This window comes from Gorilla gorilla, chromosome 2 (assembly GCF_029281585.2).
Source record: "Gorilla gorilla gorilla isolate KB3781 chromosome 2, NHGRI_mGorGor1-v2.1_pri, whole genome shotgun sequence".
Lineage (NCBI taxonomy): Eukaryota > Metazoa > Chordata > Mammalia > Primates > Hominidae > Gorilla > Gorilla gorilla.
Window position 1 is genome coordinate 208,090,232 of NC_086017.1, and position 13,755 is coordinate 208,103,986.

At 45.2% G+C, this 13,755-nt stretch overlaps 1 protein-coding gene across 1 annotated transcript; it reads left to right on the forward strand.

Annotated features, from left to right (window-relative positions):
* The first annotated feature begins 13,442 nt into the window (after positions 1-13,442).
* Positions 13,443-13,755, forward strand: LOC101154053 (small ribosomal subunit protein uS14-like). The gene has a single exon (XM_055382743.2). The coding sequence runs from the start codon at positions 13,468-13,470 to the stop codon at positions 13,636-13,638; it is 171 nt and encodes a 56-aa protein (XP_055238718.2). The 5' UTR covers positions 13,443-13,467; the 3' UTR covers positions 13,639-13,755.

Genomic DNA, 13,755 nt, shown 5'->3' on the forward strand with positions numbered 1-13,755 from the left:
TGATCTCAGTTCCCCACAACCTCCGCCTCCTGAGTTCAAGCGATTCTCCTGCTTCAGCCTCCTGAGTAGCTGGGATTATAGGCATGTGCCACCGCGCCTGGCTAATTCTTGTATTTTTAGTAGAGACGGGGTTTCACCATGTTGGCCAGGCCAGTCTGGAGCTTCTGACCTCAGGTGATCCACCTGTCTTGGCCTCCCGAAGTACTGGGATTACAGGTGTGAGCCACCACGCCTAGTCAGGATCCCATTTTTTTTTCCTAATCAGAGACTATATCCCCTAAATCCAGAGGCTAGGAAAGGGCTAGCAGCCATTATCGATAACCTAAAGATGCAGGGCCTCCTCAAACCCTGTAATAGCCCCTGCAACGCCCCAATATTAGGAGTGCAAAACCTCAATAGGGAATGGAGACTAGTTCAGGACCTCTGCCTCATTAATGAAGCTGTAGTTCCAATCCATCCAATGGTACCTAATCCCTTTACCCTGTTAACTCAAATACCTGAGGGAACTAAATGGTTTACAGTCCTAGGTTTAAAGGATGCCTTTTTCTGCATACCGTTACATCCTGACTCTCAATACCTGTTTGCCTTCAAAGATCCCTCCAGCCAGACCACCCAGTTAACATGGACGTTGCTGCCTCAGGGATTTTGAGATAGGCCTCGTCTGTTTGGACAGGCACTGTCGAAAGACGTCTCTGAGTGTTCCCATCCTCAAATTAGGGTCTTGCAGTACGTTAATGATACTCTGCTCTGTGCCCCAACTAAGGAAGCTCCTCAGGAAGGCACTGAAGCTCTTCTTAACTTCTTAGGTAACAGAGGATATAAGGATTCAAAACCCAAGGCCCAGCTTTGCAAAACCTCGGTGAAGTACCTGGGTTTAGTGCTGTCCAAGGGAACTGGAGCATTAGGGGAAGAAATGATTCAGCCTATTTCTTCCTCCCTTCTCCCTAAACCCTCAAGCAACTAAGAGGATTTGGGGGCATTACAGGATTTTGTAGACTATGGATACCTGGGTATTGTGAAATAGTCCACCTGTTATATAACCTCATAAAAGAAGCTCAGGGAGCTAAAACTCATCTTTATTTTATTTTATTTTTTTAGATGGAGTCTAGCTCTGTCACCAGGCTGTAGTGCAGTGTGGTGCAACCTCCACCTCCCGGGTTCAAGCAATTCTCCTGCTTCAGCCTCCGAGTAGCTGGGATTACAGGCACGCGCCGCCACGCCCAGCTAATTTTTTTATTTTTAGTAGAGACAGGGTTTCACCATGTTGGCCAGGATGGTCTCGATCTCCTGACCCCATGATCTGCCCACCTCGACCTCCCAAAATGCTGGGATTACAGGCGTGAGCCACCACGCCCGGCCTAAAACTCATCTTTTAACCTGGGAACCTGAAGCTCGAAAGGCCTTTGACCAGCTAAAACGAGCCTTGCTTAAGGCACTAGCTCTCAGCCTTCCTGTAGGGAAGACCTTCCATCTGTACGTATCAGAAAGGAAGGGAATGGCCCTGGGAGTTTTAACGTAAGCTTGACGAGCAGCTCAACAGCCAGTGGGTTACCTAAGTAGGGAACTTGATTTGGTGGCTAAAGGATGGCCAGCATGCCTTTGAGCCATTGCCTCAGTAGCCCTACTGGTCCCAGAAGCCCCCAAATTAACCCTGGGAAATGATTTAACTGTTTACACCCCACATAACATGGCAGGACTACTGTACTCTAGGGGGAGCCTTTGGCTAACAAATAGTCGACTCCTTAACTATCAGGCCCTGCTGTTAGAGGGTTCCAACATCCAATTAAAAACTTGTGCAGTGGCTCACGCCTGTAATCCCAGCACTTTGGGAGGCCGAGGTGGGTGGATCATGAGGTCAGGAGTTCAAGATCAGCCTGGCCAACATAGTGAAACCCCATCTCTACTAAATACACAAAAATTAGCCAGGCATGGTGGTGCATGCCTGTAGTCCCAGCTACTCGGGAGGCTGAGGCAGGAAAATCACTTGAACCCAGGAGGTGGAGGTTGCATTGAGCTGAGATTGTGCCACTGCACTCCAGCCTGGCGACAGAGTGAGACTCCGTCTCAAAAAAAACAAAACAAAAACAAAAACAAAAAAATTGTTCTCGCCTAAATCCAGCCACTTTCCTCCCCAAGGAAACTAGGGAACCTGAACATGACTGTGAACAAGTCCTGATACAGACCTATGCAGCCAGGGAAGATCTCAGGGAAACCACTAGAGAACCCACACTGGATCCTCTTCACAGGTGGGAGCTCTTTTGTAGAACAAGGAATCCATAAGGCAGGATACGCAGTAGTCACTCTAAATGACGTCATTGAAAGTGTGTCTCTCCCTCCAAGCACTCAATTAGCTGAGCTGATAGCTCTTACTCGAGCACTAGAATTAAGCAAAGGAAAGGTAGCTAACATTTGCACTGACTCCAAGTATGCTTTCTTGGTTCTTCATGCTCATGCTGCCATCTAAGCTTTCTTTTAAATATTTTCAGTATGTCCAAGAGAAAACACCTGCTTCCGTTTATTTAGCGGTAATAACCTATACGGACTTAAAAATTTTTTTTGTACAGATGAGGTTTCACCATGTTGCCCAGGCTGGTCTTCAGACTCCCAAAGTGCTGCGATTACAGGCGTGAGCCACTGCACCCGGCCAACATTCTCTTTTTTAGAAACAGGGTCTCACTCTGTTGCCCAGGCTGGAGTGCAGTGGCATGATCACGGCATACTGCAGCCTCGACCTCGTGGGCTCAAGTGATTCTCCTTCCTTAGCCTCCCAAGTAGCTGGGACTACAGGCATGCACCACCATGCTCGGCTAATTTTTTTTTGTTTTAATTTTTATGTAGAGACAGGCATCTTACTATGTTGTCCTGGCTGGTCTCCAATTCCTGGGCTCAAGTGATTCACCCGCCTTGGCCTCCCAAAGTGTTGGGATTGCAGACATGAGCCACCACACCTGGGTTATTGTTGGATTTACTGAAGAAAAAGGGCAGGAGAAAAAAGTTAAATTACAACAAATCTCTAGGTCAGTTAGAAGCCATATCTCTGGGATATTTTTAAAAATCAGTCTTACCGCTTCCGACTCTAAAAGTTAATGCCATTAGTAACAATAGCAGGAAAAATAAACCTGCTAAAAACCAGCCCATTCATTTTAGCAAAAAAGCAGTTTAACTCAAATACTTAGACCAAAGTATAAAAGTATAACACTACTTACCCAAGGTGCCCCACCCACCAGCAAGAAGAGAAGAAATAATTGCTTTAAAAATCAAAATATGCGGCCAGGCGCCGTGGCTCACCCCTGTAGTCTCAGCACTTTGGGAGGCCAAGGCGGGCAGATTACCGGAGGTCGGGAGTTCAAGACCAGCCTGGCCAACATGGTGAAACCCTCTTTCTACTAAAAACACAAAAATTAGCCGGGCGTGGTGGCGCGTGCCTGTAGTCCCAGGTACCTCGGGAGGCTGAGGCAGGAGAATCGCCTAAACTCAGGAGACGGAGCTTGCAGTGAGCCGAGATCCGCCACTGCACTCCAGCCTGGGCGACAGAGCAAGACTGTGTCTCCAAAATAATAATAATAATAATAATAAATATGCTCAGCATTTCTTCCAGAGATAGCAATGGTGCTACTCCTGAGAGTGCTCGGAAGGACTAAAGCTGGAGTGAAGATAATGTCTAGGGATTGGTATCCCACAAAGGCTTTCAAAGCCCAAGGTACCACAAGCACACTAAACTCGTCTATGAATTAGAAAACAAGATATCACGGCTGCTTCTTTCTGTCTTTTGAAATATACAATATTTTGTAGGCTCTGCCCTTCGATGTGAAAGCAGGACTAAAAAAAAGCAGCTAAGAGGGCCAGGCTCGGTGGCTCACGCCTGTAATCCCAGCACTTTGGGAGGCCGAGGCAGGCAGATCACAAGGTCAAGAAATCAAGACCATCTGGCCAGTATGGTGAAACCCTGTCTCTACTAAAAAAAAATACCAAAATTAGCCGGACGTGGTGGCAGGCGCCTGTACTCCCAGCTACTCAGGAGGCTGAAGCAGGAGAATCATTTGAACCCAGAAGGCGGAGGTTGCAGTGAGCTGAGATCTCGCCATTGCATTCCAGCCTGTGCAACAGTGTGAGACTCCGTCTCCAAAAAAAAAAATAGAGACAGAGTCTTGCTATGTTGCCCAGGCTGGTGTCCAACTCCAAGCTAAGAAATGTGAAATTATTTGACACCCAAATTTTTAGAACCATTTATCTTAACTGTGAAATTAAACAGATCTACCTTCTCCTGCCTTCAATCAAACCACCTCACAAAAATAAGAGAACTGAAACAATCCAAACATGATCTTTTTTTTTTTTTTTGAGATGGAGTCTTGCTCTATGGCCCAGGCTAGAGTGCAGTGGCACGATCTCGGCTCACTGCAACCTCTGCCTCCCAGGTTCAAGCGATTCCCCTGTCTCAGGCTCCTGAGTAGCTTGGGACTACAGGCACACGCCACCACACCCGGCTAATTTTTGTATTTTTAGTAGAGATGGGGTTTCACCATGTTGGCCAGGCTCGTCTGAACTCCTGACCTCAGGTGATCTGCCCAGCTCAGCCTCCCAAAGTGCTGGGATTACAGGAGTGAGTCACTGCGCCTGTCCCAAACATGATCATTTTTAAAGTCCTTGAAAGTATTAAAACTTTGAAAAGAAAAGAAAGAAGGAAAAACAAAAACATGGCAGTGCAGGAAAGCTTTACAAGAAAGAGGGGGTGAAAATCAATGGGCTTGTCTTTTTTTGTCAACAAGCAAGTGCAAGAAGGTTCATTTTGTGACTTGTTCAGTTGTGTTTTGCATATCTCCATTCTGATCGGAAGGGACTTTGAGGTTTTCCTGCAACTCCTGAGCATCTGCAGGCTCCATCCTCTTATCCTTTATCTGTCTTTGTCTCAGTCATCTCAAAGCCAAACTTCTGTAGAAGTCAATTGCTGACTCATTGCTGATCTGGACAAACAGATGTTGTCAAAAGTGCCATCTTGGCTGGGCAGTGGCTTATGCCTGTAATCCCAGCACTTTGGGAGGCTGAAGTAGGCAGATCCCTAGAGTCCAGGAGTTCGAAACTAGCCTGGCCAACATGGTGAAACCCTGTCTCTACTAAAAACACAAAAATTAGCCAGGCGCGGTGGCTCCCATCTGTAACCCCAGCACTTTGGGAGGCCAAGGCAGGCGGATCTCCTGAGGTCGGGAGTTCAAGACCTGCCCGGCCAACATGGTGAAACCCCGTCTCTACTAAAAATACAAAAATTAGCCGGGCGTTGTGGCATGCCTCTAATCTCAGCTACTCGGGAGGCTGAGGCAGGAGAATCACTTGAACCCGGAAGGTGGACGTTGCAGTGAGCCGAGATCGCGCCACTGTACTCCAGCCTGGGTGACAGAGCGAGACTCCATCTCAAAAAAAAAAAAAAAAGAAGAAAGAAAGAAAGAAAGAGAGAGAAAGAAAGAGAGAGAGAGAAAGAAAGAGAAGAAAAAGGTGCCATCTTCTCCACAGATGTTTGACACGATTTAACATCTGAGTTGCTATTCCTGGCCTTGGGTAAGGTGCCGGACACCCTGGTGTGATGATGTCGAGTCCTCCGCGTCTGCGAATGATCCACCGTCCCGCCCTCGCCCCAGCTTTGCTAGCTCAGCCTCCAGCACGCCCTTGTAGGACGTGTCCCTGCAGCCGACTGAAAAGGTGGCCTGGATGGGTGTCTTCAAGTACGGAGAACTGCGGTGTCGCGCGTCCCGGCCCCACCCGGCTCCCAGCATCTTCTCCCGCTGCGGAGGCCGCATTTGCACTCAGGGCAGCGCCGCCGCGGTGGTTCCGCCCTGGGCTCGGGCTCAGACCGGCCTGGGCGCCTCCGCGGGCAGCTGGGCGGTGGCGGGGGCCGCGGGAGTGGAGCCGGTCCGAGCCTCCAGGGGGCGCTGGCGGCCGCTTCCTCCATCCGCAGGCGGCTCCCGGCCACGCCCGTCGCTGAGCGTGAGGCGATGGCGGCCGAGCTCAGAACACTGGTCCCCGGAATGGAGAGCTGAGGGGACAGATCTAAGGGACATTTATAACTCCCCAGGGACTCCGGGGTGGGAGTCAGTCCGTCTCAGGTGCGTCTCCGGAAAAACTTAGGCGTCCTCAGGGAATCAGTCCCTGCCCCAGTGAGAAAAACCTTGCTGGGTCCTCCCTGATCCCCGCCACTACTTTTTTCTCCTTAGCAAAATCCAGATATTGTTTGAGTATTGGGCAGCCACGTGCTTCAGGGGAAGCCGAGCCCCTTCCCAGTGTGAGAGTGGGGGGTGAGTCTTAGAATAAATCAATCACAGCAATTTTATTATTATTGCCATTATCATTGGTTTAGGAACGGCCAGGTGGCAGAATTCTGGCCCATGAAATGTAAGAAGAGGCCCACTGTGGGGCTTCTGAGGCCGGGCGCGGTGGCTCACGCCTGTAATCCCAGCACTTTGGGAGGCTGAGGCTGGCGGATCACGAGGTCAGGAGTTCGAAACCAGCCTGGCCAACATGGTGAAACCCCATCTCTACTAAAGATACAACAAATTAGCCGGGCTTGGTGGCGCGCACCTGTAATCCCAGCTACTCGGGAGGCTGAGGCAGGAGAATCGCTTGAACCCAGAAGGCAGAGGTTGTAGTGAGCCGAGATCGTGCCATTGCACTCCAGCCTGTGCGACAGGGCAATACTCTGTCTCCATAAATTAATTAATTAATTAAGACATAGTCTTGCTACGTTGCCCAGGCTGGTCTCCAACTCCTGGGCTCAAGTGGTCCTCCCGCCTTGGCCTCCCAAAGTGCTGGGATTACAGGTGTGAGCCAGAAAAGTTTGTTTAAATTGTGCAAAAATATACATAACAAAATTTACGATTTTATATTTTATTTACTTTTTACTTATTTCAATAGGTTTTTGGGGAACAGGTGGTGTTTGGTTTCATAAGTTCTTCAGTGGCGATTTCTGAGATTTAGTGCACCCGTCACTCGGGCAGTGTACACTGTACCCAGTGTGTGGTCTTTTATCCCTCGCCCCTTCCCACCCTTTCCCCTGAATACCCAAAGTGCATTGTATCTTTTTTTTTTTTTTTTTTGAGATGTAGTCTCTCTGTGTCGCCCAGGCTGGAGTGCAATGGCACGATCTCAGCTCACTGCAACCTCTGCCTCCTCGGTTCAAGTGATTCTCCTGCCTTAGCCCCCTGAATAGCTGGGACTACAGGCACATGCCACCAAGCCCAGATAATTTTTGTATTTCTAGTAGAGACGGGGTTTCACTATGTTGGGCAGGATGGTCTCGATCTCTTGACCTCGTGATTCGCCTGCCTCGGCCTCCCAAAGTGCTGGGATTACAGGCTTGAGCCACCACACCCGGTCCACTCCGTGGCTTTCTTTTCATCATCTTAATGGTGTGTTTTCATGAACTAATGTTCTTAATTTTAAAGTAGTCCAATTTATCATGTTTTCATTTTGATGTCTTATATATGAAATTTTTCCTACCCCAGGGTCATGAAAATATTTTTTTCCTTTTAGAAGCTTCACCACTTTACCTATTACATTTATATCTGTAATATGCCTAAAATTTAGATCTTTGGATTAATGTGAAGAAGGTCAAGACTCTTTTCTTCTCCATATGGATATACAACTGACTCAATCCCATTTATTATAAAGAGTTTCCTCACTGCTCTGCAGTGGACTTTTGTCATTAATCAAGTTTGCATACATGTAAGCATCTATTTCTATCGTCTATTCCGTTCCATTGGTCTGCTTATTTATTCTTGTGCCCAAATCACACTCAACCTTAATTATTTTGACTTCATTAAAAAGTCTTAATAACATACAGTGTGAGTCCTCCAGCTATGCTCTTCAAGATTATCTGGGGTATTCTGGGCCATTTGCATTTTCATATAAAATTTTCAATAAGCTTGCTAATTTTTAGAACACTACGAGCTGGGATATTGAGTAGAATTACATTGACATCTTCATACTATTTAGCCTTCTAATTCATGAATATGATATGTATCTTTATTTAGATTCTCTTTAATTTTCCTCAGTCGTGTTTTGTAGTTTCCTCTGTAGAGTTTTTGCATGTTTTCCATTAGATTTATTACTAGGTATTTGATGTTTCTTGATGCTGTTGTAAGTAGTATTTAATTTTTTTCTTATTGCTGTTATAAATACGACCAATTTTTCTATATTTACCTTTTTATTCAGCAACCTTACTAAATCCATTTTTCACTTAGTCGTTCATCTGTAGATGCCTGCCTGCCCGCCTGCCTGCCCGCCCGCCCGCCTGCCTTTCTTTTCTTTCGTCTAGCTCTGTCACCCAGGCTGGAGTGCAGTGTGGCGTGATCTCAGCTCACTGCAACCTCCACCTCCTGGGTTCAAGTGGCTCTCCTGCCTCAGCCTCCTGAGTAGCTGGTACTACCGGCGCATGCCACCACACCTGACTAATTTTTGTATTTTTAGTAGAGACAGGGTTGCACCATGTTGGCCAGGCTTGTCTCAAACTCCTGACCTCAGGTGATCCGCCCACCTTTTCCTCCCAAAGTGCTGGAATTACAGGCGTGAGTCACCGCATACGCCCTTGTTCTGCAAACACAATCATGTTGTCTGTGAATGACAGTTTTAGTTCTTCCTTTCCAATTCTTATGTCTTTCATTTCTTTTTCTTGTCTTGTTGTAATGTCTACACCTTCAACAGAATGTTGAATAGAATTAATCAAGGGAATTTCATTCTATTCTCAAACTCCTGACCTCAGGCGATCTGCCTGCCTCAGCCTCCCAAAGTGCTGGGATTACAGGCTTCATTCTATTCTCTTGTTACCAACATCATGAAGAAAGTTTCAGTGTTTTACCATGTTTCTAAATTATTCATGTCTCAAAGAAGAAAATACAATGAAAATTTTAAATGTTTCATTGAAAAACAATGAAAATGTGACATAAGACAATAAGGAGGTAGCTAAAACTGTACTTTGAAGAAATTTTGTCTCAAATGCAAAATAAAAGCTGGACATATTCAGTGAGATAAGTGTTCATCTCAAGGTGTTAGAAAAAGAGCAAATTAAACCTAAAGATATTAGAATGAAGGAAATAATAAAGATTAGAGCAGGAATTAATGAAATAGAAAGAAATAAATAATAGAAAGAATTATCAAAGGCAAATATTAGTTCTTTGGCCCTTGTGCACTATTGATGGGAATGTAAATTAGTACGGCCATTATGAAAAACAGTATGGAGGTTTCTGAAAAAATTAAAAATAGGACTACCATATGATCCAGCAATGATATATACTAGGTGCATATCTGGAGGAAATGAACTCAGTGTGTCGAAGGGACACCTACACTCCCACATTAATTGCAGCATTATTCATAATAGCCAAGATATGGAATCAACTTAAGGAGCCATCAACAATGTGGTATGCTAGGCATGGTGGCTCATGCCTATAATCCTGGCATTTTGGAAGGCTGAGGCAAGAGGATCACTTGTGCCCAGGAGTTTGAAACCAGGCTGGGCAACATAGTGAGACCTCATCTTTACAAAACAAAAAAAAATTAATTTGAAAAACAATATGCTGAAAAAATGTGCTACATGCTCATCATGGATGACATTAAAAAATAAGTAAATAAGCAATATGGTATATATACACAATGGAATACTATTCAGCCTTTAAAAAGAAGGAAATTCTGTCATTTGCAACAAGATGTAAGATCCTGGAGGACATTATGCTATGAGAAATAAGTCAGGCATAGGAAGACAAGTACTGCATGATCTCACTTATATGAGGAATTGAAAAAAGTGAAACTTCTAGAAGCAGGGACAGACAGTAGAATGTTGGTTGCCAGGGTTGGTTAGGAGGCCAGGGAGATGGGAGATGTTGGCCAAAGGGTACAAACTTTCAGTATAACGTGAATAAGTTCTGGAGATCTAATACACAGCACAGTGATTATAGTTAATAATACTGTATTGTATACTTGAAATTTGCTAAGAGAATAGTTCTTAAGTGTGTTCATTATTGGGGGAACCAGCCCCCAATATTTCAACGTAGGTTCTTTTCTATTTTCCCTAAGTGTCAGCTGGTCTGAGAAAAAAAGAGAAAGAGTACAAGAGAGAGAAATTTTACAGCTGGGCCTCCGGGGGTGACATCACGTGTCGGCAGTTTCCGTGATACCCACCTGAGCTGCAAAACCAGCAGGTTTTTATTAGGAATTTCAAAAGGGGAGGGGGTATGAATAGGGAGTGGGTCACAGAGATCACACGCTTCATTCAAATGGCAATAAAAGATCACAAGGGCATAAGGGCAGAGCAAGCTCACAAGGCCAGGGCGAAATTAGAATTACTGATGAGGTTTCACGTCCCACTGTGCACGCATTGTCATTGATAAATGTCTTAACAGGAAACAGGGTTCAAGAGCAGAGAACCGGTCTGACTACAATTCGCCAGGCTGGAATTTCCTAATCCTAGCAAGCCTGGGGGCGCCGCAGGAGAGCAGGGCGTTATTTCATCCCTTATCTTCAACTGCATGAGGCAGACAGCCCCAGAGCGGCCGTCCATGCCCCCACACCGGGAATGCGTTCCCTTCCCAGGGTGATTCCTTGCTGGGAAAAGAATGCAGCCATATTTCTCCTACTCGTTTTCTGCAATAAGAAAGATATGACTCTGTTCTGCCCGGCCCCGCAGGCAGTCAGACCTTATGGTTATCTCCCTTGTTCCCTGAACATCGCTGTTATCCTGTTCTTTTTCAGGGTGCCCAGATTTCATATTGTTCAAACACACGTTTTACAAACAATTTGCGCAGTTAACGCAATCATCACAGGGTCCTGAGGTGACATACATCCTCAGTTTACGAAGATGACGGGATTAAGAGATTAAAGTACAAACAGGCACAGGAAATTATAAGAGTCTCGACTGGGGAAGTGATACATGTCCATGAAATCTTCACAATTTATGTTCAGAGACTGCAGTAAAGACAGGCATAAGAAATTATAAAAGTATTAATTTGGGGAACTAATAAATGTCCATGAAATCTTCACAATTTATGTTCTTCTGCCGTGGCTTCAGCCGGTCCCTCCGTTCGGGGTCCCTGAGTTCCCACAACAATTCATCGCAAAAAAAAAATGGTAAGAAGCTGGGCATGGTGGCATGTGCCTGTGGTATCAACTACTTGGGAGGCTGAGGCAGGAGGATCACTTGAGCTTGGCATGGGCAACATGCCAAGACCACATATCTAAAGAAATAAAATGTCTTTTCTGGTTCCACTTGAGGGTTGAATTTTTTAAAAAGCAGACTTTTTTTGTGAGATAATGTATATGTTAGCAAGCTTGATTTGGCCACTCCACATGTAAACATATTTCAAAACATCACGTTATGTACCATAAATATATATATTTTTTGTCATTAAAAAATAAATTTAGGCGAGGCATGGTGGGTTGAGCCTGTAATCCCAGCAGTTTGGGAGGCTGTGGTTGGAGGATCACTTGAGGCCAAGAGTTTGAGACCAGTCTGGGCAACGTAGGGAGATCCCGTCTCTGCAAAAAATTAAAAATTAGCCAGGTGAGGCAGTGTGCACCTGTAGTCCCAGCTACCTGAGAGGCTGAAGTAGGAGGATCACTTGAGCCCGGGAGTTTGAGGCTGCAGTGAGCTATGACTGTGCCACTGCACTTCAGCCTTGGCAATTGGGTGAGACCATCTCTCCAAATAAATAAATAAACAATTTTTAAATGGTTCTTTGAAAAGGTTATTGATACTGAAAAACTCCTGACAAGATTAATAAATAAGAGAAGTCACAGATAACCAATAACAGGATTGAAGAAGGGGACATCATTATACATGTAAACAGATGACAAAAAGCTAAGAGGATATTACAGGCTGAGTGCAGTGGCTCACGCCTGTAATCCCAGCACTTTGGGAGGACGAGGCGGGAGGATCACGAGGTCAAGGAGATCTATACCATCCTGGCTAACACGGTGAAACCCCGTCTCTACTAAAAATACAAAGAATTAGCCCGGCATGGTGGCACGTGCCTGTAATCCCAGCTATTCAGGAGGCTAAGGCAGGAGAATCGCTTGAACCCAGGAGGCAGAGGTTGCAGTGAGCCAAGATCATGCCACTGCACTCCAGCTTGGGCAACAGAGTGAGACTCCGTCTCAAACAAACAAACAAAAAGCTAAGCTAAGTGTGATTCTTTTAATTCTGAGTAGTATTCTATAGTATGGGTGTACTGTAATTTGTTTAACCATTTACCTGTGGAAGGAATCTGGGCTTATTCCAGTTTTGAGCTATCACAAATAAAGCTGCTATAAATATTTGTGTCCAATATTTTTCTGGAATAAATGCCCAGGAGTGCAATTGCTGGATAATATGGGTAATACAGTAGTAGCATGGTTAGTTTTATAAGAAACTGCCAAACTGTTTTCCAGAGTAGCTGTACCACTGTGCGTTCCCACCACCAATGTAGGAGTGACTCAGTTTCTCCACATACTCACCAGCATTTAGTATTGTCACTATTTTTTATATTAACCATTCTGATAAGTGCACATATTCACTTTAAAAAATATTTCATACAGATTTTGTTAGTATTCTGGAAGGATAAGTTGATTTGCAACATGCTAAATGATACTGTAACCTGTTAAACTCATTCTGTAATTGGCATTGAATCAGTTTTTTGACAGATAGGATCCAGACATCTAGATAGTTTTAATTTAATTTTTATTTTTAAATTAATTTTTTTTTTTTTTTTTTTTTTGAGACAGGGTCTTGCTCTGTTACCCAGACTGGAGCACAGTGGCATGATCTTGGCTCACTGCAACCTCTGCTTCCTGGTTCAAGTGTTTCTCCTCCCTCAGCCTCTTGAGTAGCTGGGATTACAGGCGCCAGCCACCAGGCCTGGCTAATTTTTTTACTTTTAGTACAGACAACGGGGTTTCACCATGCTGGCCAGGCTGGTCTCGAACTCCTGACCTCAAGTGATCCACCAGCCTCAGCCTCCCAAAGTGTTGGGATTACAGGCAGTAAGCCACTGTGCCCGGCCTAGATAGTTTTCAAATCAACAAAGGTGAATCTGATTTGCAACCAGGGTTATGAACCACTGGTCTCAGAAGACATAGCTTTGAGGGAAGTGGCCACAGTCAATGATGGGAAGAGACAATGGGAATACACAGTGGGATAGTAGAGATGAATGATGTTTCATAAACATAAACAAGGATGCCATGACCCTGGGAAATAACATTTTTTGGAAAATAATTTTTAAACTTTTGAAATTATTTCTTTTTTTTGAGACAGAGTCTCGCTTTGTAGCCCAGGCTGGTGTGCAGTGGCGCGATCTTGGCTCGCTGCAACCTCTGCCTCCTGGATTCAAGCGATTGTCCTGCCTCAGCCGCCTGAGTAGTTGGGATTACAGGCGTGAGCCACCACGCCCGGGGAATTTTTGTATTTTTAGAAGAGACGGGGTTCCCCTTTTACCTCGTTGCACTCCTGAGAGCAAGATGGGTCACCAGCAGCTGTACTGGAGCCACCCGCGAAAATTCGGCCAGGGTTCTCGCTCTTGTCGCGTCTGTTCAAACCGGCACGGTCTGATCCGGAAATATGGCCTCAATATGCGCCGCCAGTGTTTCCGTCAGTACGCGAAGAATGTCGGTTTCATTAAGTTGGACTAAATGATCTTCCTTCAAAGGGTTATCCAAGGCATCTACTCAATGAAAAACCATGATCATTCTTTGTACATAAAATAAACATTTGAAAAAACCAAAAAAAAAAAAAAAAAAAAAAAAGAA

Excerpts from the sequence above, each read along its gene's own strand:
- LOC101154053 (XM_055382743.2), top strand. The coding sequence starts at position 13,468 with ATGGGTCACCAGCAGCTGTACTGGAGCCACCCGCGAAAATTCGGCCAG.